Source organism: Nasonia vitripennis (assembly GCF_009193385.2).
Source record: "Nasonia vitripennis strain AsymCx chromosome 2 unlocalized genomic scaffold, Nvit_psr_1.1 chr2_random0007, whole genome shotgun sequence".
NCBI classification, from domain to species: Eukaryota; Metazoa; Arthropoda; class Insecta; order Hymenoptera; family Pteromalidae; genus Nasonia; species Nasonia vitripennis.
Genome location: NW_022279614.1, coordinates 1,614,135 through 1,639,100, shown reverse-complemented (window position 1 = coordinate 1,639,100; position 24,966 = coordinate 1,614,135). Strand labels below are relative to the sequence as shown.

Sequence of the window (24,966 nt, the reverse complement as noted above, 5' to 3'; positions counted from 1 at the left end):
CGAGCGGTACCTTTAGGCTAGGGTGACTCCTGAGTCAATGATGACAGCCATGCTAGCGTCGAAGGATGGCTGGTGCGCAGTAAACAACTACGTAAGGACCATTCTCAAGAAGGTTAGAAATGACAAAGATAATAAAAGGGAAGGACAAGGCGAATCAGCTGAGTAAAACTGTTGCTAGACGAAGGCCACTAGGTAATAGATACGAAGCATCTCGGACTGATGCAGATGAACGTGGGTCATAGAGTTGAGCCCAGACTCCCTTACGCGATGCAGAGGAATGTAGGTGTCGGGATTAACTTTGTCCAGAGGATGGCCGGTCGATGCTGCAAGAAGCTGGCAACCGGACAATGCAGAATGAAGAAGACAGTAGGACGATACAGAATGAAGAAGACGAGTTTGATCCTGAACCCCTAATCACCTTGGTGGATGGGGGATGTATGAAAATGTCAAACTTCAAATGAGAAGCCAAAAAAAGGCTAGTTAACGGGCCCCACGGAAGTACTGTTCAACGATAGTATCTGTGGGGATCCGGTGCCGCAGGGCCACTTATGCAGATCTTGCTCTGCCTACGCCACATAAATACACACACACGAGCCACAGCAGCCAGCAGCGGCAGAGGGAGAGCGCGACGCCAATATATATATATATATATATATATATATATATATATATATATATATAGACACACAGACACACACACACACACACCTATAGCGATGATGCTGCGGCAGCGAAGTGTGTGCATCCTCATATGCTTATTTGTATGTAGGTGTGATGTATGAATGTGCGACTGTTTTTGGCGGCTCAATCCGCGCTCTCTTAGCTACCTATAAAAGGCCATGCGCAGCCTATGGCTAGTCACTAGTTGCAGCATCTTAAGCGCACTAGTCTCTACTCAAGCGCAATTACGGCGTTGAGTAGATATTTCTATACTTATAAAAATTTTATTATACTTGTGAAATATGTTACTTTTAGATATAAATGCACAATCCACGGTGCATTTATTTTCATTATATAAGTTCGATAAACCACTCTTTGTAAATACAATAGAAACCAGCAAGAATTATTTGCGAAAATCTAGCAAAGAATATCGGCTAATTCTCGGCGGAAACCCGGCAAGAGTGAATACATGCATACTGCAGTCGTGTTTCAATTAGACGTTATATTTTCGGACGATTGCTTTACAAATAAATAAATGCCTTAAGTATGCAGCTATCTTATTACAAAAAAAATGTAAATCATTCACTCAATGATATATTGTCGGTCTCTACGAAGACTAGCACGTTTAAAATCCCTCTAGAAGAGTAGTACTTTTCATTTTTCGCCGCGAAGACTAGCATGTTTCACGACTTTGCTGCGAAGACTAGCACTTTTCACGAAAACACTTGCGGTTTCGGGACTTTATGCTTTAACAATTGATGATATTTATGAACGCCAAATTGGTACATGTGGGAAGAGGACGTCTAGGCTAGGCCAGAGATTGAACACTCTTCTCCTGAACAATCACTTTATTCTCTCCTCTCTCTCTCTCTCTCCAGCTCAACCGACTTGTACCGTGGTCTGCGGAACTCTGCTGCGGCGTCGGCGGTCGCTCGCAGCATGGCTGCTCTCTCTCTCTCCGCAGTCGGGAGGTGCTGCCACCTAACGTGGGGCACCTACAGTACTCCCCCCCCGAAAAGGAAAAAAAAGACTGAAAAGTATTTTTATTATTTTGATCAATGAAATTATGACGGAGAGAGATTACAACATTTTTTTGTGATTGCGAAGTGTCAGTAGCTGGAGAGCATTTACAGAAGTTATGATTAAAACTAAAAATATTAGAATCTGAGATTACAATATAACGATTGTGTAAATTCTAATGGTAACAACTCGCGGTATGAACTTATTAATATGAACTTAAAGTATTTACAAAGTCTTTAGTAAAGAGACAGTATTGCCTAACGCTCGTAGACTAACGCCGTGTGTAGCGAGATCTTGGCGAACGTGCGTCGGAACATTGATTCGACAGTTAACAAACTTAAAATCTATTTGTTCGCAGGCGTGAATCACTCCAGCTAAGTTAGCTAGGTTGATTACTCGAGTTCTTTTCTTTCCCCACGTATTGTTTATGAGTACTTCAAAGGTTTGTTTAGGACCAGCACTGATGAGTGCATTTAAAATATGGTAGTTGTAATTTATCCGGATCGACCGTAATTGAGGTAAATTTGAAAGAAGTAACGGATAATTGAAGTCCAATCCTAATAAGTTCAACTCGACTAGGTTTGGCGCATTGTCTATGATGTCTGTAACAAAACCTTTGAAATAGTCGTTGTTTTCGAGATTGAGTGTCCTGAGAGCATTCGTACGCAAGAATACTACTCGAGGAATGATCTCAGTACGGAATACTTTACAAGCTGAATAATTGAAGTTAAATGCTTCAGTGACATTGGACGGTGAGAAAATTGACATAATAAGATCGACTGTGTGTCTCTTTCTACCTTGAGAATCTGAGAAATTTAATTCTGTAAGGTGTGTATTGTTTTTTACGAAGTCGAACAGACGTTCGATAGGCACTTCTTGGCAGTTGTTAAACGATAGAGAACGCAGAGAACTGCATTTTTCTCTGGTTAAAAACTTAAGCGATAAATTTTTGTTATTTACAAAGTTCAGTGATTCTAAGTTGGTTATTGTTAGAAATTCGTCGCACCCACCTGGAGTGCTGCCCAACGTGAGTTTGTTTATTGCAAAACTGTCCGAGAGTAAGTCGAAAGTTTTCTTAGAGACAGTGACAGCTGATAGGTCCATTTCGCGCAGACGAAGATACTTGTCGGGAATGGGCCTGTGGCTGACGCAGCGCCATAACAATTTGTTAATAAACGGAATTTCTATTATATTGACTGAAGTATTGAATGAAATACTAGTGAATTTGAAGTTATTGACATCCTCAAGCATTCTATTCAGAGCACTGGGGTGAGAGTACCGATCGTAACAAGAGTCGAATGGAAGCGCTGTGCCATGGAATTGGGGGTCATCATGGCAAGCTGTGTAAAGATTTAGGAAATTATTGTAAGTAAGATAGTGAGCTAAGCGTTTGATCACATCTCCACATTGTAAAATGTCTACAAGAGGAGTGGGTAGAAGCGTTAATTTGTTGAATGCAGGCTGAGTGCTCGGTAAAGGTTCTTGCTGAGTGAATTGATCAGGTCTCGTTTTGATGTATGAGACTCTGCCTCTAGGATCTGTGAAAGTCAGTTCTTTTTTACAAGATTTGATCTGAATAGCGCATGAGGATGACAGCAACTTGCAAGAAATGACCGCGACGGAGCCCTTTCTTGTATTCTTAAGACTATCTATGGAAAAATCGGTGCACCCTTGTGCTGACAAGCATTCGTAGAGCTTTTTCCTAGTAACGCGATACAGGATGTCACGCAGGAAAAGTCGCAATACGGGTTTGTTGTTAACGAACAATTGAGGAACTTGAGCATCTTGGATGACCGGAAAATTTGACGAACTCGCGTATCTGGTGGTGAGTGCTCGTGTTTCGCGATGCTCGAGGGGTTGCTGAAGGAAGACTTCGAATTGCTCGAGGTCTAAATCAACTCGAAAGCAATCCGCACGCAGCTGCTCATCGGAAGAGGCATTTCTGTATGCCTGCAGCTGTGTTCGAGCTTCTCTGACCTTGTCCATGACTAGACGTTTAAATAATGATTATTAGATAAATTAAATAAGTAAAGAGCGTGAGAGGACTTAGTCGCTACACCCCAGCGCAAATGAGCTTGACTAACGTGAGAAAATTTCTCGTAACGTGTTAACAATGTATACTAAATCTAATTTGTTCTTTGGTTGAGTTTCTGAAACGAACGTTCTGACTTGAGGTTTACGAGCGAAAGAGATTCGTTTCTTAGAAGTCTCGTTTTGTAACAGAATCGAGTCCGAATGCCTATTCCTTTTTAAAATGTTCGGCACGAACTTCGTACGTTTGGGTGTATGAGGTTGTGGGGAAGGAATAGGGTGATCCACCGGATCAGTGGTGAGGGGTGCTGGACGTGTGTCGTCTGCTGGTTGAACGCGGTTAATATCCGTCGGTGAAGGAATCCTGATCGGTTCAGGAGTGGTATTTTCCTTAGTGCCGTCGGGATCATCTTGCAGGATGAACGCGGGCTTCACCCGTTCAATGTTGACTGTTTTGACAGTGCCATCCTTATCTATGTTAAAGGTGTGGTTCGCTAGATTGCGCGAAATTATTTTGTGAGGGCCAGTATAGGGCCGCGTCAATGCAGGTTTAATAGGTTTTTCCTGTAACCAGACGTGTGTACAGGTATCTAAACCTTGATGTGTGAATGGCTTGGTAGCTGTCTTGTGATTAACTGGAACTGGTCTCAGTTGTCTCATGTAATCGCGAAATTCGTTGTAGAAGACACGAACGTTCGACTCTTCGTTGGTGAAGGGAGAGAAATCACCGGGAATCCTCATTGACTTGCCGAAAACTAAATCAGCTGGACTAGCATTGGTGTCTAAACGGATGCGCGTGCGTAGTCCAAGCATGACTGTGGGCAGTAAACGAACCCAGTTTTGGTTGTCTCCGTGGCACATGAGAGCTGACTTGATGTCTCGGTGGAGACGCTCCACCATGCCGTTGGAAGCAGGATGATACGACGAGGTTCTGATCCTGTTGATTCCTAGGATCGATAATAATTCTGAAAACAATTTGGATTCGAACTGGGCACCCTGATCTGTAGTGATCGTCGTGGGTGAACCGTAACGACAGATCCAGTTGTCATGAAAAGCACGAGCTACCGTAGCCGCAGTGGTATCTGTAATTGGTATTGCCTCTGGCCATCTCGTGTAGCGATCGATGATGGTGAGGAGATGCGTGTAGCCGTTGCTGTGGGCGAAGGGGCCTACGAGATCCAAACGGACGTGATCGAATCTAGCATCTGGAGCAATGAAATGCCTGGGCAAAAACTTATTGTGTTTGGTCACTTTAGATTGCTGACATGCTGTGCACGCTTTGCACCAAGAGGCGATGTCGCGACTCATGTTCGGCCACACATACTGCTGGTGGATGAATCGGGTTGTGACTTTGACTCCAGGATGCGAGGGTGAGTGAAAGTTGTTAAAAACTTCCTTTCTCAATTTCTTGGGAAGGTATGGACGAATGACGTCCTCGTAGATGTCGCAGTAAAATGTTGCGTGCGCGGATCCCCACGTAAGTTTGCGCAGCTTTAAGGGGTGGTCCGGCGTTTGCAGAATTTCTTTTAGCTCTTCGTCCTTTCCCTGTTCCTCGCTGAGTTGTTTGGCGTCGAACAGTGTTGGCAGCTTGAAAGCGTTGATGCTAGCGAGGACTTCCCTGACTTGTGGATCAGCCAAGAGTTCAGGATCGCTCCAGTTGAAAAATGCAGGAGATGTGAAAGCGTTGATTCTTGACAGTGCGTCAGCAACGTCATTCTCCTCCCCTGGGAGATAAAGAATCTCCGTGTTATACTGGGCGATATATGACAATCTGCGTAAGCGAATTGCTGGCATTTTGTGGTGGCTCTGCTGAAGAGCGTAGATCGAAGGCTTGTGATCCGTATGAATTTTAAATTCTGCTCCTTCAAGGTAGTGATGGAAGTAACGAATTGCTTCATAAATTGCCGTTAGTTCCCTGTCATAAGTGGCGTATTTCATTTGCGCAGGAGAGAACTTCTGCGAGAAGAATGCTCGAGGGCCGCTCCCATTGCGGTATCGGAAGCATCTGTGATGAGGCGCAGTTCAGCGTTTTCACTGGAAAAAGCTGTGAAAGCTAAGTTGATGAGATCCTCTTTGCATTTGCGGAAAGCAGCCTCAGCTTCCGGAGTCCAGGGAACTGGGCGTTTGTCTTTCTTCTTGGCACCTTTCAAGAATTCATTAAGAGGGCGTTGTGTCTCGGCAGCGTGCGCGAGTAAACGCCTATAGCTGTTCACAAGACCTAAGAATCTTCTTAATTCTTCGATGGTCCGTGGTAATGGAAATTCTTGAATCGCCTTAACTTTCTTTAGAGTTAGGTTTGAAACCGTTAGGCGTGATGAGGTGACCCAGGAAAACGAGTTCTGAAACCCCGAGACTGCATTTCTCCAGGTTTACCTGCAGCTCGTACTCGTTGAGGCGATTGAGCACTGTATCTAAGTGCTTCTGGTGCTCTTCTTCAGGCGTGGAAGCGATAAGAATGTCGTCTAAGTAGACGAAGACAAAGTCTAGGTCTCCCAACGCTGAATGAATATAACGCTGGAAGGTTTGTGAGGCATTTCGAAAGCCAAAAGTCATAACTAGGAATTCATAAAGTCCAAAAGGTGTAATTATTGCCGTCTTGGGCACATCTTCTGGTGCTACCGGGATTTGATGGTAGGCTTGGCGTAGGTCTAGGGCCGAGAAAATCTTCTTGCCGTGGCAGAAGGTCATGCAATCATGCATGTGCGGAATCGGGTAACGATCCGGGACTGTGATTAGATTTAATTTGCGAAAGTCGCCGCAAGGACGCCATTGGTTGTTTTTCTTCAGCGCCATGTGAAGTGGACTGACCCATGCACTGTTGGAAGACCGGCAGATGCCCAGCTCGCACCATTTCCGAAATTCCTGCTTCGCTGCCTTGAGCTTCGCTGGAGCGAGAGGACGGGCTCGCTGCGAGACTGGCTGGCCCTTGGTGACAATGTGGTGAAAAACTCCCCTTTTCTTGACCGTTCTGAACTGGTCAGGGCCAAAGACTTGGGGATATTTGTTCACGATGTGTGCGTATTTATGGTTCGGAGCCAAAAAGGAAATTTGCACTGGCTGCACTGACTTGACGAAAGCGGGAGCGTGCGTAAACTGATTTCCATCTACCAGTCTCTTGAGCTTGAGATCTGGCAGAAGATGGTAATGCTTCAGGAGATCGGCTCCTATGATTGAATGCGGAACATGCGCTATGGTGAAGTTCCAAGCGATTTTGTATGGTAGGCCAACGTCCAACTCGCGACGTTTAACGCCATAAATGTTGATAGTAGAGCCATTGACCGCATAGAGCTTGAGGTCAGCTGGCTTACCTTGCCAATTGTCTGGCTTGGGGACTACGGAAATGTCCGCGCCGGTGTCTATCAGGAAGACTTCATTTGAGAGATTGTCTCTCACGTGGAGACGTGCGGTGAGGTTGGACCGGCTGTCAGTCTCCTCGACAGCAGGATTCTTTAGTTTTCCTGTTTGTCCGTTTCTTTTGGCTGCCTTATCTTGTATTCCTGACCGGGGCCACGTTTCCAAGCACACGGCAGCTGACAATTACGCGCTTCCTTGCCAAATTTCCGATGGAAGGTGCAAAAGTTTGTGTTGTTGGAATAGCGCGGCTTGGATTTTGATCTGCCCGAGGTCGAATTGCGTCTATTCTTTGAATTAGTACGAGACCTGTTGTGACGCTTGTTTGGCCTAGAACGACCTTGCTGTTCAGGATTGATTGTCTTCTGAAGTGCAGCTAATAGTTGTTCGAACTTGTCGACCGGGTAGGCGGCAGGCTGGTTATTGTCCTTCAAAGCACTGATGTTGTGTGACTGTTGAAGGATGTCGAAGGCCATATCTGCGCTTTTGACAAGTTCTGCTTCTTCTTTGTAGTTCCAAACCATCAGTCGTATTTGTGCTGGAAGACGGCTTTTCCAGAGCGAAATTACTGTATCTCTGGGCACTCGGTCCTGCGCTAGGCTGAGCAGTTCAGCGAGGAAGTCTGATGGTCGCTTACAACCAATTTCCAGACCTTTGAAAAGCCTGTCTAATTGTTGCTCCGGAGTCTCAGCATATTTATCCGTGAGAATTTTTTTTTAGTTCCTCATATTTGCAGCCTCTAACAAGAGTGTTCATCTTGTACTGGAGCTCGTGATGAATGTCTTGACTCAAGCGTGTGCCGACGAAGTTGAATTTGGCTTCGTCGTCCTGGACGTTGTGAGTCAAGAACAGATCTTCCAATTGCTTGAACCATCCTTGAGGATCGTGTTTGTGGAAGTTCCAGAATTGTAGATGCTTGGTGCTTGGTGCCGTTGGAAGGCAGTGTGGCTGTCCAAGCATGGAGTTTCCTTGAAACTGATTTCGTTGTTGGAAGTCTGCTCCTGAATTGCTACGTGAAGCAAAAGGCAGGTCAGGCTGAAAGGTGTGACCAGTTGAGGGAATGTTACCGAAGACGTTGGGCGTCCAGCTGGAAAAACTATAGCAGGTAGTGCTAGCAGTTGTTGTCGTTGCCAGTAACGAGCTTGCGAAGGTCGAGGTCGTTGTCATTACAGCCTTGTTTTCAATGACGTGATTCGTGGGTTGCTTCTGCGACCACGAGGCGAAGCATTCCTCCATGTACCTTTTAAATTCATCCATCTTGCTGTCAATCTTCTGGTCGATCGATTCCAGGATTTGGTCGGCATTAGGCGCTCGTCGCTGGCCGTCTGAGGGCCTGTTTTTGTTGGTGGCACCAGTGTAGTTGGTAATGGTGCTAGTGGTGCTTGAGGGCCAGAAATACGAAGTTGAAGTTGGAAAATTTGATCGCTGGCTCACTCCTCTGAAGTCAAAGCCTCCCGCTGTGGTACCAGGTGGTTGGCGAAAGCCATCTTGAAAGGCGTTTGCCGTACCGTTGGGTTGCTGGCCAAAGCCGGTTGCCATATTTGTTACCTCTACGTAGTCAAAAATCGTGTTTGACGAAGTGCTCGGTAATGAACCCGAATTAACGTGGGTGATGAGGAAAATGATTGAAATCACAAAGTTCCTAGATAGGAAACGTAAAATTATGGAATTAAAGTTTGTAACCTGTATATGCCGCGGCGCAGAGTTGACCTTGCGGCGTGTGTAAGAGGACTCTCTCAACTAGAGATGATTGTTGTTCCTTCTGCGTGAACCAACGTCCGGGAGAAGGAAGCAACGTGTCTGCACGTGAGAGGCCTGACGTGCCCTAAGCCTTATGAAACTAAAAGAAGATCACACGCTTGTGTTAATTACGCACTCTAAAAAAAAAATATATATAGATTTACTGAATCTATTCGTTGCCGAATGCCTTATGTGAAAAGCAAAGCGTTACTCTTTTAGCGATGTTTTCACCTACATTTATATTATAACATATTTCTACACGTCGTGTGAATATTCAATTATGTTATTACAACAAGAGCCAAAAGAGTATTGTTTATTATTGTTAACGTCAGTCGTGCAGAAGACACGGTTCGGCCCACTCAGATGTGCTCGCATTTATGCGCAGGAGCAAGCAACGTCGGCCGTCCGCAAGAGCGGGATGTCCGTTAGAGAAAGAGAGAGAGAGAGAGAGAGAGAGAGAGAGAGAGAGAGAGAGAGAGAGAGAGAATTCACAATTTTGTAGATAGACATCGGGTACTCGTACAAACGTTGTCCTGCTCTACTCGTGTGGACGTTGTGTTAGATTAATCCTATTTGGATGGTTGATGAGGAGAACTCGTAATTAAACTAGGCACTAATATTCTGTTATAACTCTCTATTTATTTTCTTCTGATGTATAACTCGGGCGACGGAGCTGTTGCTTCGAGAGCGGTCGGCAGGAGAGAGAGTACTTTGCAGAGCACGCGTGAATACCTAGCGCTGCCCGCATGGTGGCGCTAGAATAGCCCTGTAGTCTACTATAGACGGCAAGCGGCGCGAAGACTCGCCAACACGTTGTTCTAGCCTACTCGTGCAAGTAGGCTAGATGTGCTAGTGTAGCCGTCAGGACGCTTCTATCCTGCTCCGTTCGTTTATGATTGGCATTGTGCGTCGACAGTTGCGATAACAGACTACCGGTTCCAGCGATACTGACTACAGTCTCGCGTGCGCAGACTGACCCCTCACCCTTCGACACATAGTTGTCATATTTCTGCAACAATGTGCGGGTAGGTGGCATCAGCGCTATTGCTAAATTTGCTCTCTCTCTCTATATATATATATATATATATATATATATATATATATACAGGGTGTTTCATTTTAATCCGACCACGACAAAAAACCATGGAAAAACTTTAACGAAAAATGACCTTAACAAAAGTTGAAGGGGGTAAAGGGGGCCATCGAATGACACAAACACCTATGACCTTGAACTCGATTTTCAAGGTCATTTGGGGGATCGTGATTTTTTTAAATAGGAACCTCTATTTTAGACCTTGGAATCGGATAGAGCGGAAAAAATTACGTCGCAAAGGATATTTTAAGTTTGCTTTGGTGACCTTGAGAAGGTCAATTCAAGGTCAAATAACTAAAAATCTACTAAACAGCTGTTTGTCTGGTTTTATTTTACTGATGTCGAAAGATGACCTTGACAAAAGTTGAAGGGAGCAAAAGGGGCCATCTAATGACACCAACACCTTTGACCTTGAATTCGATTTTCAAGGTCATTTGAAGGTCATTGTATTTTTTTAACGGGAACCCCTATTTTTGACCTCGGAATACGGAGCAGCGGAAAAAATTACGTCGGAAATAACATTTCAAGTTTGCCTTAGTGACCTTGAGAAGGTCAATTCAAGGTCAAATAAGAAGTATCAGCCTAAGATTGTTTTCCTTTCAATTTTTTCGTCGAATTATCATTTTGTTATTGTAATAAACATTAAGAGAATAATTGACTTAAAATGTGATTATGCTTTGCTGACTTCAAAGCCATTTTGTAAGGTCAAAAGTGCAAAAATGCAATATCAAATGTTATGTGGAGTCCATATTTATATCCTAACTTTAGTGTTGCCCAGGAACAACGACGTGGACGTAATAGGATTGTGTTCCCTTTGGGGTGCTTGATTAGAGTGAGTCTCCTTGCCTCTCATTATGTACAGATTTGAATGTAGGTGCCCAAAGACACCACCATTTTTTTGGATTCTATTCAGTTCTTGGGGTGTTTTCGTAAGCGAATTTTTATCCTATCTTTAGCGTTACTCAGGTACGACGTGGACACAATTGGCTACTAATTTTCCTCATCGAATTTTGCCTGAATTTATTGTTGAAATAAATAATTTATTTTGTAAAGATGATTTTTCATGTTGAATTTTCCCGCGACTCATTGTTGAAATAGACAATTTTTCTAATAAGAGATCTCTTTTCATATGAATTTATCCTCTACTCATTGTTACTTACACTTAGTATTCAATAGTTTACTAGTTATTGAATAGTTATTGATTAGCTAAACTAATCAAATATCATTTGTTTAACATTTTCTCTTTTTCATTCATTGACCTTTATTTTTTCTATTAAAATTTATTACTCATCGAAAGCTATCTAATTTGTTCAGTTTTGTAAAAACAAAATTTTTTATTGAACTTGTTATATATTTTTAACAATGGCTGATTATCCATCCGCTGAAAGGGTTGATATTTTATTGATTCTTGGTGAATCTAGACGTAATTATCGACAAGCTGCAGCCTTGTATCGAATTCGATATCCCGATAGAAGACATCCAAGTCATACAACCATTCGTGAGATTTACCGTAGAGCTCAACAAGGGCAACTAGCACGGGTTAGAGAACGTCGTAATTACAACGAAGATGATCTTCGTGTAATGGTCGTTTTAGCAATGGTTCATTTGAATCCCCACATTAGTACCCGTGAAATTCAAAGGCAAAGTGGTATACCTATGGCTACTGCTTGGAGAATACTGAGAAGTCAACGTTATCATCCATATCATATTACTTTCACTCAGGATCTCACACCTGCTGATATGAGGTTAAGGCTACAGTTTTGCCAATGGGCACGACAAATGATTGCTAATGATCGTCACTTTTTTCAATACGTAATGTTTTCTGATGAAGCAAAATTCAAAAGCAATGGAGAGCTTAACCGACACAACTGTCATTATTGGTCGAATGTTAATCCGTATTGGTACAGGCAGATAGATAACCAAAATCGTTGGAGTCTTGATGTTTGGTGTGGAATTGTTAACGGATACCTTGTAGGCCCATACTTTTTCGATGAAAATGTAAATGGCCATAATTTTTTACAGTTCCTGAGAGAACGTCTTCCAGTACTTCTTGAAGAAGTAGATTTATACACAAGAGCAAGAATGTGGATTCAATTAGATGGAGCTCCTGCGCACTATGCTCGAATAGTTAGACAATATCTTAATCAAAATTACCGTGACAGGTGGATTGGACGCACTGGACGTGGAGATTTGGGTGTTCGATGGACACCGAGATCTCCAGATATGATATCACCCGATTTCTATTTGTGGGGGTATTTGAAAGATGTTGTTTATGAACATGAAACTACAACAAGAGAAGATATGATCCACAGAATTCAAACCGCTTGTGAAAACATCCCAAGAGCTGTATTACTCAGAACAGTAGAACATTTTCAGCAGCGAATTGAATTGTGTATCCAACAAAATGGTGGTGTCTTTGAGCACCTGCGTTGAATTTTGAGCAAAAGTGAGAGGCAAGGGGACTCACTCTAATTAAGCACCCCGAAAAGTGAGAGGCAAGGGGACTTACTCTAATCAAGCACCCCGAAAAGTGAGAGGCAAGGGGACTCACTCTAATCAAGCACCCCAAAGGGAACACAATCCTATTACGTCCATTTGATATTGCATTTTTGCACTTTTGACCTTACAAAATGGCTTTGAAGTCAGCAAAGCATAATCACATTTTAAGTCAATTATTCTCTTAATGTTTATTACAATAACAAAATGATAATTCGACGAAAAAATTGAAAGGAAAACAATCTTAGGCTGATACTTCTTATTTGACCTTTGAATTGACCTTCTCAAGGTCACCAAAGCAAACTTAAAATATCCTTTGCGACGTAATTTTTTCCGCTCTATCCGATTCCAAGGTCTAAAATAGAGGTTCCTATTTAAAAAATCACGATCCCCCAAATGACCTTGAAAATCGAGTTCAAGGTCATAGGTGTTTGTGTCATTCGATGGCCCCCTTTACCCCCTTCAACTTTTGTTAAGGTCATTTTTCGTTAAAATTAGTTTTTTCATGGTTTTTTGTCGTGGTCGGATTAAAATGAAACACCCTGTGTATATATATATATATATATATATATATATATATATATATATGACCCTTTTGCCTTCGAAAATTCCGCTTAAACCATGGTTTTCTGACATTTTTTGACCTATATCTCCTCAAACATAAGTACAGAGGAAATTAGGATAAAAATGTACACCAGATTATTAAAGTAAAGAAAAAACTTTCAATTTTGCCAGTATTAAAAATTTTCTGGGTGCTACAGAATCCGGTTTGCAATTAAAGTTGATAGTTTTTCCAAAAACAAGACTATTTAACATTTTTAGCTTGTTTCTCTTAAGGATTTAGTGAAAAGGGAACCAGGACAATATTACATTGTAGGTTATCAAATTTAAGTAAAAGACCTGTAATTTTACTTTTTTAGAGAGGTTTCTAAGTGATATAGAATCGGTTTCACAGCGATTTTAAAGTAAAGTAGGGAAATTGCGCAAAATTATCGTTCACGTATTTCACGCCTAGGAAATTAAAAAATCTTAAATTTTATAAGCCCGCTTCCAAAGCACCTAGAGGCTTCTTCCAACTTAAATATTTTGTTCGTTTTTTGTTAAATTGCATCGAACAAAGCTGATTATATCTTAAAGATGTATACTTTTATCTTTTATCTTTCATATCTTAAAGAAGTATACATTTGGGTGCAGAAGAAAATGGTTTTATAAAGATTGTGATACAAGATGCGCCGATATTGTTGGGGAATCTGAGCAATAGCCCTTCTAGATTAACCACAAATCACGAATGTTTAGCTGTAGCGAATGTGTAGCACCCAGTAAATTTTCAATACCAGCAAAATAGAAGGTTTTTTCTCTACTTTAATCTGGTATGAATTTTTGTCTTGATTTCCTCTGTACTTATGTTTGAAGAGACATAGTCAAAAACTGTCAAAAAACTATGGTTCAAGCAGGATTTGACCAAAAACATACCAGTTATGGTTTCTCTATCTGATATACATATTTTAATATCTTTACCCTGGTAGCAGCGTTCCCGAGAAAGTACCTGAAAGCTACCGAGATTTTTCAAATCTAGCAGGTTTTCAGAGTAGAATCTAGATGAAAACCCTGATAAATCATACATAATTTCTGGAAGAAATCTCAGTAGAATTTTTTCTCCACTATGATTTGTTCATATAACCTTACTTTTCACACCAATGATCCTGCTCTGCATTGACATTATTTGAAAACATTCATAAATTGATAAATATATATATATATATATATATATATATATATATATATATATATATATATATATATCCCATAAATTCATCTACAACGTTTTTTTGTAGAAGAAACATGATTTTTAAGGTGCACATTAATAGTGAAAACCTAACCCTACACATGCATGCTCTTATACATGACAGTATGTACAGGACTGTGTACTGACTGACTGTATTATTCGAGTACAATTACTATGTAAAAAGTGTCATCTATGTGTTTAAAGTCACCAATGATAAGGTTTGCACAGATATTTCAATCTCATCAGTTTGCGAGCCAGTTACTCTCAACCACTAAATCTCTCATAATCATGCTAAAACCATGATATTGAAGTTTGATGTCTGTTCTTTTGCATTAAAACTTTTTAAATTATTTAGAAACGGCCTGCCATCTCAGTTTTCACTTAACAGTCTTGGTTCGGGTTTGCACCCTGAACCCTATGGTTTTGGCGGCAAAAATACAGGTGGGTCTATACATTGAAAGTTGAATTTATATCAGCTAGAATGAATTCAACTCAATATATTGTACGGCATGCCAACACAAATTAAGTTGCAAAATTTCAGTTCTCTAAATATAATAGTTTTCAAATGAGAGCCAAAATAAAATTGTGAAAAAATTAATCGAAATCAATAAAAATTTGATTTTGCTCTCACTGCAAATGTGTCAGTGGACATTGTCTAGGTAAATGCATCATTCGAGGGCGGTGTCTCGGTATACAGGGTGGCCGATGACGAGGTCTAGGTGGTGCGCTTCGTGGATTTTTGTGTCAAGGTGTAAAAATAATTCGAGGGCGGTGTCTAGGTGTAGAGTGTGACCGATGACGAGGTCTAGGTGGTGCGCTCCGTAGTATTTGGTGTCTAGGTAAATGAATCATACAGAAACGGCGTCTAGGTGTACAAGGTGGCTGATGACGAGGTCTAGGTAGTTCGCACTTGGTTTTGGTGTCTTGATGTAGAAATCATTCAAGGGTAGTGTATCAGAACAATCAGTGATTTCATGTTAGTGATAAAAATGTTACAATAAAACCATGGTCAAAAGAAGCTAAATATGCTTATATTTTATTTTTAAGAGAAATATGAAATACCTAAAAAAATTTACTAAAAAGGACTGAAATCTCAAAAAATTAACTTTTAAAAAAGTAAAAGGTTAGGCGAGTTTGATATATTCCGCAACGAAATAACAGATAAAAAAGAACTGAGATCAACCAACCAAAGTCCAGTTAATTATATTTAATCATAATAAAGCAACACAATTTTTTTTGGTCAATAAAGGGCTTACTTAACTTAAGTTGAGTTAAGTTATATACTGCCCTGTTGAAAATATATACCTGGATATCCAGGTGGAATTTCCATATGGATAATCTATATGGATTCATGTAGATTCCATATGGATTTATGTGGATTCCATGTGAATATTTCATATGGATATACATATTGATATCCATCTAGTTTTTTAAAAAGTCAAGACAATTAAAAATGTTTTATGCGCCTGTTATATATAGTTCATCTAACCATTAATGGAAGTACCATCCGGATGATAACACCAAAACTGGGGTTGTGAGCTCCGAAATTTTTAATTTTTTAGCATTATAAAAAATTTTAATTTCTATAAAATAATTAAAAAGTGAAAATTTTGGAGCTCACAACCCTAGTTTTGGTGTTATCATCCGGATGGTACTTCCATTAATGGTTAGATGAACTATACATAACAGGCGCGAAAAAAAATGTTAATTGTCTTGACTTTTGAAAAAACTAGATAGATATCCATGCGGATATCCATATGGAATATCCATATAGAATCCACATAAATCCATATGGAATCCACATGAATCCATATAGATTATCCGTATGGAAATTCCACCTGGATATCCAGGTATATATTTTCAACAGGGTGATCAATAAGAAAAATGTGGCTGTCTCGAGGACAGCCGATACAAGTGGATACTTAAATATATGGTGTGGAATTTTGGAAAATTTTGAATAGTTTCGTTGCCAGAGAATCAAACGTACACAAAGTGACAAATGTACTAGTCTTCGCAGCGGCGCTGCAAATGTACTTTATATAGTTTTCGACGCAAAATATATATACTATTGCCTTCGCGGCAAAACTGAAATAAATTAGTCTTCGACGCAATTTCAAATGCGTCTTCGTTGTGTGCAAAGTACTAAATCTACAAGGATACATTTAATTTTTTGATAAATTTTTATGATTTTTTGATTTAGTGATTTTGATGCGTAAATCGCCGCCATTTTCTTATTTTTCCAACTTAATCGCAACTTTGACAGAGAGTTAAAAAATCTTAGGTGAAATAATCATTGATCAACTAGTAAATTTAGGATAGGCAAAATATAATACGAGTAAAGAAAATATAATAAGAATAATGGTATCGTACAATAATTTATGATACAACGTGCGTGATCCGAGATTTAGAGAGAGCATTTTTGCACGAGCGTGCGGTAAATCAAGGTTTACGCCAGGGCGTGTCATACAGTGATAATGTTCACCGCAATAAGTCAATAATGTTTACCTGCAAATGTTTTGCGCATATTAAAAAAGTCACGTCGTCTAGATGCTAACATGCGCGGAGAAGAGTGCGTGGTGGGGGGAAAGAGCTGCCGCTGCTTTCGTGACGATCGGTCTGTCGCGCTGCCGTGACGGTCGCCGCTCGCCGATTCACTCCCCAGTAAAATGTGTACCCGGCGAGCCTATAGAAGTATTCACTTCAAAACTCTCAAGATACTTACTATGTAACTTGCCATGACTGTTTCATTTTGTTTATTGGTGAACAACTAAAATGTTCTCTTTACGTCATAAAAATACCATAAGTACAATGCAACGGTCATGGCAAGTCACGTAGTAAGTATCTTGAGAGTTCTTCCTAATTGATCAGTATATAATTTAACATTAATTAATGTAAGCCCTTTATTGACCAAACAAAATTTTGTTGCTTCATTATGGTTAAATATAATAAACTTGACTTTGGTTGATTGACCTCAGTTCTTTTTTATCTGCTATTTCGTTGCGGAATATATCAAATTCGCCTAACCTTTTACTTTTTTAAGTGTTAATTTTCTTTTTTGTGTTATTAAAGGCGTGTTTTTAAAGAAGTTAAGAAAAATGTGTAGAAATCCGAAGATAGATGCTTTGATTAGGAACAAACTAGTGAACGTAGAAGACAGCAATTATAAAATGAAGAAAACTGCTTTAAACTATGAAAAAAATGTTGTCTTAACTTATTAATAGTTATCGTCTGTTGTATTCATTTTTTTATATATTTTCTAAATTGTCAAATTTTACACCCGAAAAAAAAATCTAACTGAAGTATCTAGAAAACTAAATAAAACTGAAAACAACAAAAGATTACTGTTATCTGTGTCTTAATTCCGACATTTTTCTGCTATCATCTGCAGTTTATAACGTTTTTTCTTTTCAATTGTTTTCATTTTTCTTTTTCGTAAGGGATTGAAGATATCGTTATCATTTATTATAAAATGCGACGGTGCCTTTTACACGTCGCGTGAAGGCAAGTTAGCCGAACGCGGAGTACCACTGGCGACAGCTAAGTTGCCAGGGCTCTTCTAAATTTTGTGCTATTTTTCCCGAGGTACATCGCGAGTGCGCGTAGTGCACGTGAATATGGAACATCACCGGAGCAGAGGAAGGACGGCGCCGAGGAAGAGAGAAGAGAAACAGAGAAAGGTGTAGAGAGTGGCACTGCTGCGCCAGTGCGGAGATAGGGATAGTGTATGAGTGCGAGTGAGAGAGAGCGTGAGAGGAGAGCGTGTGCGCCAATCGCCGAGCCAAGCCGAGCTTCGCGCCGTCGGGGCAACGAGGAGCGGGGAAGATGAGCCGTGCAAGGCTGATACGCGTCGGTTTTCGGCCGATGGGACCGCGCCCGAGCGGCACACACGCGCCGGAGAAATTTGCATTAGAGTCTTTGTGAGATTTATTGTGGGGTATAGAGTTCGAGGGTTATCGTGGGGACGTCTAGAAGAAGACGAAACGAGCAGCCAGATCGAGAGGACGACCTGGACTTCCGAGGCCACTTCAACTGAGGGAACAAGAGAGGAAGCTGCGCCAAGGTCATCTCCAGGAGGTTGACATCCCGAGTCGAGCTGCCAGCGTCCGTCTAGGCGTCGAGGCGAGAACTAAGTAGGTACTCAGAGACGAGTTAGGAGATTCGCGGACGCGATCGTGAGAGGAGCGCGAAGGCGAACGTTGTTGAGAGAGTGTGCTTGTGAGAGTGAGTGAACAAAGAGAGTGAGAGAGGATGAAGGAGAGAGAGAAGCGTGATCGCGGACGCGAGGATATCGTCGAGCAGCAACCGCGTCGTCGAGGAAATTCGGCTTCGGTCGCGACAGCGTGGCTCGTGCCAGAGCGCGGCTTTGTTCGGAGATTGCGACGCGACACGCGGGATCGGAGGTGAACGCGAGAGAGTGTATGAGAGAGAGAGAGAGAGAGAGAGAGAGAGAGAGAGAGAGAGAGAGAGTGAATGCGTAGAGATTTTGTAACGGATCGGAGGACAGGTGAGAGAATAAAGTGTTGTAAACAGAGAACTCGAGAGTTATAATTTCCGATTACCCCCCTTGCAAACCCGAGCGAGGGAGAGAGGATTCGGCGGAACCTCCTCCGAGAAAACGCGGAGAAAACGTATAAAAAAATTAGTTGTGCGGGCCTTCGGGCCTCGTGGGAGACTTCCAAATTTCCCCGAGTTTGGCCACGTCACAAAAAGTAAATATTGTATTATGTATTACATTTTAGTACAGAATATAAATGTTATGATTGTTATAATCTCACAATTTACATTATTTTATAAATGTAAATGAAAAAAATTTTTAATTATTATTATTTTTTTGTTAGATTTTGTTAATATTATTAATACTGTCATCAAATAATTACAAAGAGTTTAAAAACATTTTTTAATATTCAAAATTCATTTATATTTTATTCTATAATTTTAAAGCTGGTCTTGTGTATTAGTAGCTATAACTACTTTTATAGAATGTTGGCTGTATTGAATATATCCATTTATACTTGACAGTAATTAATTCTTAACTTCATTTCCGAAGTCGTGCTTTTGATTAGTTACAACTTATCAATATGGTAATCTTATTGGAGCATTTAAAAAACGTCCCACAAGAATTAACTGCCATCAAGTGTACATCTAATTTTTAACAGTATATTTAATAATGACACGTCAAATAATTAAGGGGATGTCGGCGCAAAAGCTTCGCAAATCCACCACGGTGTATTTCGTATTTTGAAACACCTAGAAAAACAGAAAGTCCGATCGAATTTTTCTTTCAGTAAAACGATTCATTAAACTTAACAATACGGCGCTACAGACTCGGTTTTTTATTAGCAAACTTTATTCAAAAAGTTTTATGTAATAGAAAAACAGTGTTTTTGGGATCCCCTTAAATAACATCATAATTAATTTGTAAATCGCGAGCGAAGCGAGCGTTTTTTGCTAGTGAACTACTAAATGTTTTTTAAGATTATTCTATGTTGTGGTAATCAATTTGGATTTAACGAATTCAAAAATTCAGTTATTGAATACGATATATAGTCTAACGATTTGTTATTTTGTTCACTCTCAATCCTCTCATCAGAGTTTAATACAAAACTTTTACCATGAGTTTTTTCAGCTGTATTTTTATTTATTTTTAATATATCAGAATTTAGAGGTGATAAGATTACTGTTTTTTAACGATATTAAAGTGGATCAGTATTGTATTAAAAAATGCCTGTAATGAAATCATTATTACAAATCAATTCTTGTGAGATTCTTTTAACATTATGTTATAATTTGAATTTTGTTACATTTTTAGTTTCTCCTACACCAAGAAGCTCATTTTTAAATTCGGGATTTTTATTTTGTAATTTTATTCTCATTTAATAATAATTTCAAGAAAAATGACCATCATTTACTTCTCTTTGCACATAATTCCATTACTGTTGTTTGATTACCATGATGTACTAAAGGAAGTGTTTCTCTAAAGTCATCGATGCAACAATAATATTTTCTGCAAAAGGATTGTTAATACCACATAAAGCTTGTAAAAATGTATCTATTGCTTCAAAAGCATATTTAGATGTCATTGATTTTTCATCTCAAATTGTAATTTCGACATTTTACAAAAATATTCCAAATTTTGAATTATGAGAAATATTACATGTTGTTTGTTCGTTAATGTTTAATGGTAATTGAAACTGCTATCTACAAACGGTTTTTACTATTCATCAACAAATTTACAGCATTACCAGTCCATGCTATTGTTTAGAATGTTATATTTAATAATAACATAGTATAAATAACTTTTGCTACTTTCACCAGAGCCGTCAACAAAATATATTACAAATATTGTCAATTGTATCTTATGACGGTGTGATTTAATAATCAAAGGCGTAAATACGCGAGCCTCTTTGTCGGCAAATTATTGCTCCAACTGCCGTCTTGCGCAGGAGAAGTTGGCAGTAGCGTAAGTATAGCCGCAATTTAATTTGTTATTGTTTATCAAAATGTATAACTAATAAATAAAAATTCGTAGGAAAGAAAAGTTGATTGAACAGGAGGCTGGAATTGAGCAGTTGAAAAAAAAACTTAAACTTGAACGAGACTTCATTAAAAAATTAAAATATCAAATTCAAATAGTCAAATATAATTGTTGTGTTAGCATAAAATCGTAAGCAAAATGCGTACATGTGTAATGGCGTAGAGTATAGGAAAACTCGGAGAAAGCGGTAGAGTAGCGATTAAGCTTACGGGAAAAACCAAATCCGTCGATCGCCATCCGAGACACGTTTTATAATAGGGTCATTTATGATAGGGCCTTTTTCGGACAGGCGTGGGTCTATAACAATCGATACTCGGACCTTAGTCTATACCTGCAAAAAAGGTAACGGCTAAGGGCGTAGTGGGAGGAAAAGCGACGCCGCATCCGCGTGCGACAGCCAAAATATCGGCAGTGTTGAACGAGCATTAAAGCGAGTAAGATCGACGATCGATTTGAGCAAATGTAACGCTTGATGTCTCCGAATGTAAAAGTATAAGTTCTTCTTTTTTGTCTTGAATAATAAACCTAAATATATATAGCACAACTTATTTTCCCGAGTCTTTTTCAATTTGATAGAACAAAGGCGCTGAACTCACTGAATCTATTGCTGGACGATGTAACGTCAGGGACCGCGGAGTTAACTGTGGCCTATAGTCTAGTAGCAGATAAACATAGTGAACTTCAAAGTATTGCGACCAAACTCCTAGATGAACTGACGAGCGACGAGGTGATAGAAGACGCCGTTATTGAAAAGGAACTTGATGATAATGACGTGTATAAGAGTAAGTTTCTATCGGCAAAGTTCAAGTTTGATAGCCGAATCGCCGCCAGGAACAGCAGGACGCAGAGTGTATCTCCAAATCCAGCGAGTTTCAATAAAAATACTGCTCCAGTAGAAACGAGAGAAAAGAAGCATTACCCGAAGATAGAGTTGGCAAAATTCAACGGTAACGTACGAGATTGGCTTCAATTCTGGAGTTTATTCAAAAAGATTGACGAGAGCACTAATTTGGATAATGAAGACAAGTTCCAGTATCTGATACAGGCCATGATACCAGGCTCGCGAGCGGCGGAGTTAGTGAAAAGTTTTCCGCCGACTGGTGATAATTATGGTAAAGTGATTGAAAGCTTAACGAAACGTTTCGGCCGCGACGATATACAAATAGAGGTGTACGTGCGCGAACTTTTACAACTCGTACTGCAAAATGCAATGTCTTCCAATGAAATAGAGCTCGCAAGCTTATACGATAAAATTGAGTCGTATTTAAGATCATTAGAGACGCTCGGCGTCACAACAGACAAGTGCGCGGCGATGCTCTTCCCCTTGGTCGAATCGACGCTGCCAGAAGATTTGTTGCGTGTGTGGCAGCGCTCAAGCGGTTCTAGTGAAGTGAGCGCGGCGGGAAACTCGTCTGATGCATCTAAAACGCGCCTGGAGAAGTTGATCAAATTTTTAGAGTCCAAAGTTCAGAACGAGTTGCGAATTTCGATGGCAGTGCAAGGCTTCTCGTTGAAAGAAGACAGTGAGAAAGAACGCGTCAAAAAGAGTAAAGGACAGTCCGCGGGGAAAGAAGTCGCGAGTGCGCGGAATCTGCTTGCGTCAAAAGGTAAAGAGAACGTGTGCATTTTCTGTGAGAAAGGCGATCACGAAAGTGCTAAATGCTATATGGCAAAAGATATGTCGATTTCTGAGAAGCAGGCTATTGTAAAGCAGAAGCGTGCTTGTTTTAATTGTCTGAAGTTTGTGCATAACTATAGAATGTATCATGTTAATGTAAAGTGTTCCAAGTGTAACCGTCGGCACGTAGATGTCATGTGCTTTGCGGAGGAAAAATGCACGGGCTCGCAAAATGCAAAGACTGTAAATTCGGTGAGCGCTGTAAATATTCAAGAGGAATGTAGTTTGGCGTCATCGAACGAGATACCGTCCACGTTTATGCAAACGCTTAGAGTAAAAATTCGTAACGACGCGACGGAAATCATTGTGCGCGCTGTGATTGACACTGTCTCTCAAAATTCTTATGTATTCAGAGATGTAGCCAATAAATTGAACTATGAGCCGCTTGAACAACAAAATATGGTGCATTTGCTTTTTGGCGGAGATAAGTCTAGGGTAGCAACGCATAATAAATATTTGGTGCGGATTGGCAGCTTGGACAACAATTACAGGTTCAATTTTCAAGCGTTGGATCAGAATATTATTTGTGCAGATGTTCCCACAGTGACCGAAGGTAGCTGGCTGCAAGAATTGAAGTCTTTCAACGTAAATTTAACGGATGTGTGCAGCAAAGAGAAGTCCGTGGCTCTTCTGATCGGAGCTGACGTAGCGGGCAAATTGTTCACCGGGCGAATACACGTGTTAAAAAGTGGCCTCACGGCAATCGAGACGCACCTTGGGTGGACTCTTATGGGGAAAGTTCCCGTGATTAAAGGACGCATAAACTTGGCAATGTCGGCCATTTTTATGTATGCTAAGGACGCCGACATTAAGGATCTATGGTCTCTGGACGTTTTGGGGATTAGAAACCCTATAGAGCATAAGACGCAGGAACAGCACAACTCGCAAGTAATAAAAGCGTTCAGAGAAAGTATTATAAAAAATGCCGAGGGTCGGTATGAAGTAAAGCTCCCATGGCTAGAGTGTCATCCCGAACTGCGAGATAATAAGGGCATGGCAATTCAAAGATTAGAGTCTATGGTCCGCAAATTGCACGCAACGAGCAAATACGAAGAGTACGATGGCATTTTCCAAGAATGGCTGAGAGCAGGGATCATCGAACGCGTCCCGCTTGAAAAGGAGGCGCACCACGGCAATTATCTCCCGCATCGGCCGATTTATAAGGACAATTCGACGACGACGACCAGGCCCATTTACGATGCGTCGGCCGGAGTCCCATCCCTCAACAGATGTCTAGAAAAAGGTCCGAACCTCATTGAGCAGGTCGTCGATATTTTATTGCGCTTTAGAGAAGGGACCATAGGCGTAATTGCGGATATTAAAAAAGCTTTTCTGCAGATTAGTGTGAACCCGGCGGAGTGAGATTATTTAAGATTTTTGTGGTACGACGCTAAGGGTAATTTAATTGTTTATCGACACTGCAGAGTAGTTATCGGAGTTTGCAGTAGTCCTTTCATTTTAGGCGCGACTATTAATTTACATTTGGAAAATTATTTGCAATCGATTGAGAACGTTGTAAGCGCAGAAAATTCCGATTATGATAATGTTTTTAAACTTAGACACAGTTTTTATGTAGACAACTGCGTGTCAAGCGTAAATAAGGTAAGCGATTTAAATAGTTTTATCTGCGATGCTAAGGCAGTGATGGAGATGGGTATGTTTGATTTGCGCGGTTGGGAGCACACTGATGATGGCGACTCGCTGACTCAAACCGGAGTTCTTGGCTTACTATGGGATAAGCAACGAGATGCTTTATTAATCAATGTTACGACGTTAGAAAAATTAGAGTTTGAAAAAATAACTAAAAGAAATATATTGTCAGTCGCTCACCGCATTTTTGACCCGCTCGGCTTTGTTTGTCCGGTCTCGCTTGGCGCGAAAATTTTATTACAGGAAGCATGGGCAGCTAAAATATCGTGGGATGAGGAAGTTAATGAAATATCAAAGAGAGATTTTTAAAGTGGGTTGAATAACTAAAAAATTTAGGTCAAATAGAAGTACCGCGTTGCATGATAGGGGGCGTAGACTCGAGCACGGAAATCTCCCTGTATACATTTGTCGATGCAAGCAAACTCACGTACGCAGCGGTGATTATTTTAAGAATTCAAAGAGGGCCTAATGTTCAAGTTCATTTCGTACAAGCGAAAACTAGAGTAGCTCCAGCCATTAAAAGTGAAACGGATAAATCCGCGAGTATCCCGCGATTAGAATTGTTAGCAGCGACTATCGGCGCGAGACTGACTAATAATGTCTTAAAAGCCTTAAGCGTAAAGTGCGACAAAGTATATTTTTGGACCGACTCGTCAACGGTAATCACGTGGCTCAATAAAGTAGATAATTGGAGTATTTTTGTAGCAAATAGAGTCAAAGAAATAAGGGAAATAACGGAGCCTGGGCAATGGAGGCATGTACCCGGCCACCTTAACCCGGCTGATTTGCCGTCAAGAGGCTGTACGGCCAAACAGTTGTTGGCATCGAATTGGTGGAAAGGGCCGGAATGGCTTAAACGGGAACCAACAAGCTGGCCTAATAATGAATTATGCGTTAATGAAAAAGAAGTTTTTTCGGAGTTAAAA

The 24,966-nt window shown here is 40.5% G+C and overlaps 2 protein-coding genes across 16 annotated transcripts in view; both read right to left on the bottom strand.

The window, feature by feature from the left end:
* Positions 1–24,966, bottom strand: part of LOC103316186 (endophilin-A) — a 541,748-nt gene that overhangs the window by 218,606 nt on the left and 298,176 nt on the right. The gene's annotated exons all lie outside the window — the stretch shown is intronic.
* LOC116738643 lies at positions 1,494–8,922 on the bottom strand. Its single transcript, XM_032601547.1, has 2 exons — positions 8,746–8,922; positions 1,494–3,668 (listed from the first exon to the last, which is right to left on the bottom strand). The coding sequence occupies exon 2, from the start codon at positions 3,664–3,666 to the stop codon at positions 1,906–1,908; it is 1,761 nt and encodes a 586-aa protein (XP_032457438.1). The 5' UTR covers positions 3,667–3,668; positions 8,746–8,922; the 3' UTR covers positions 1,494–1,905.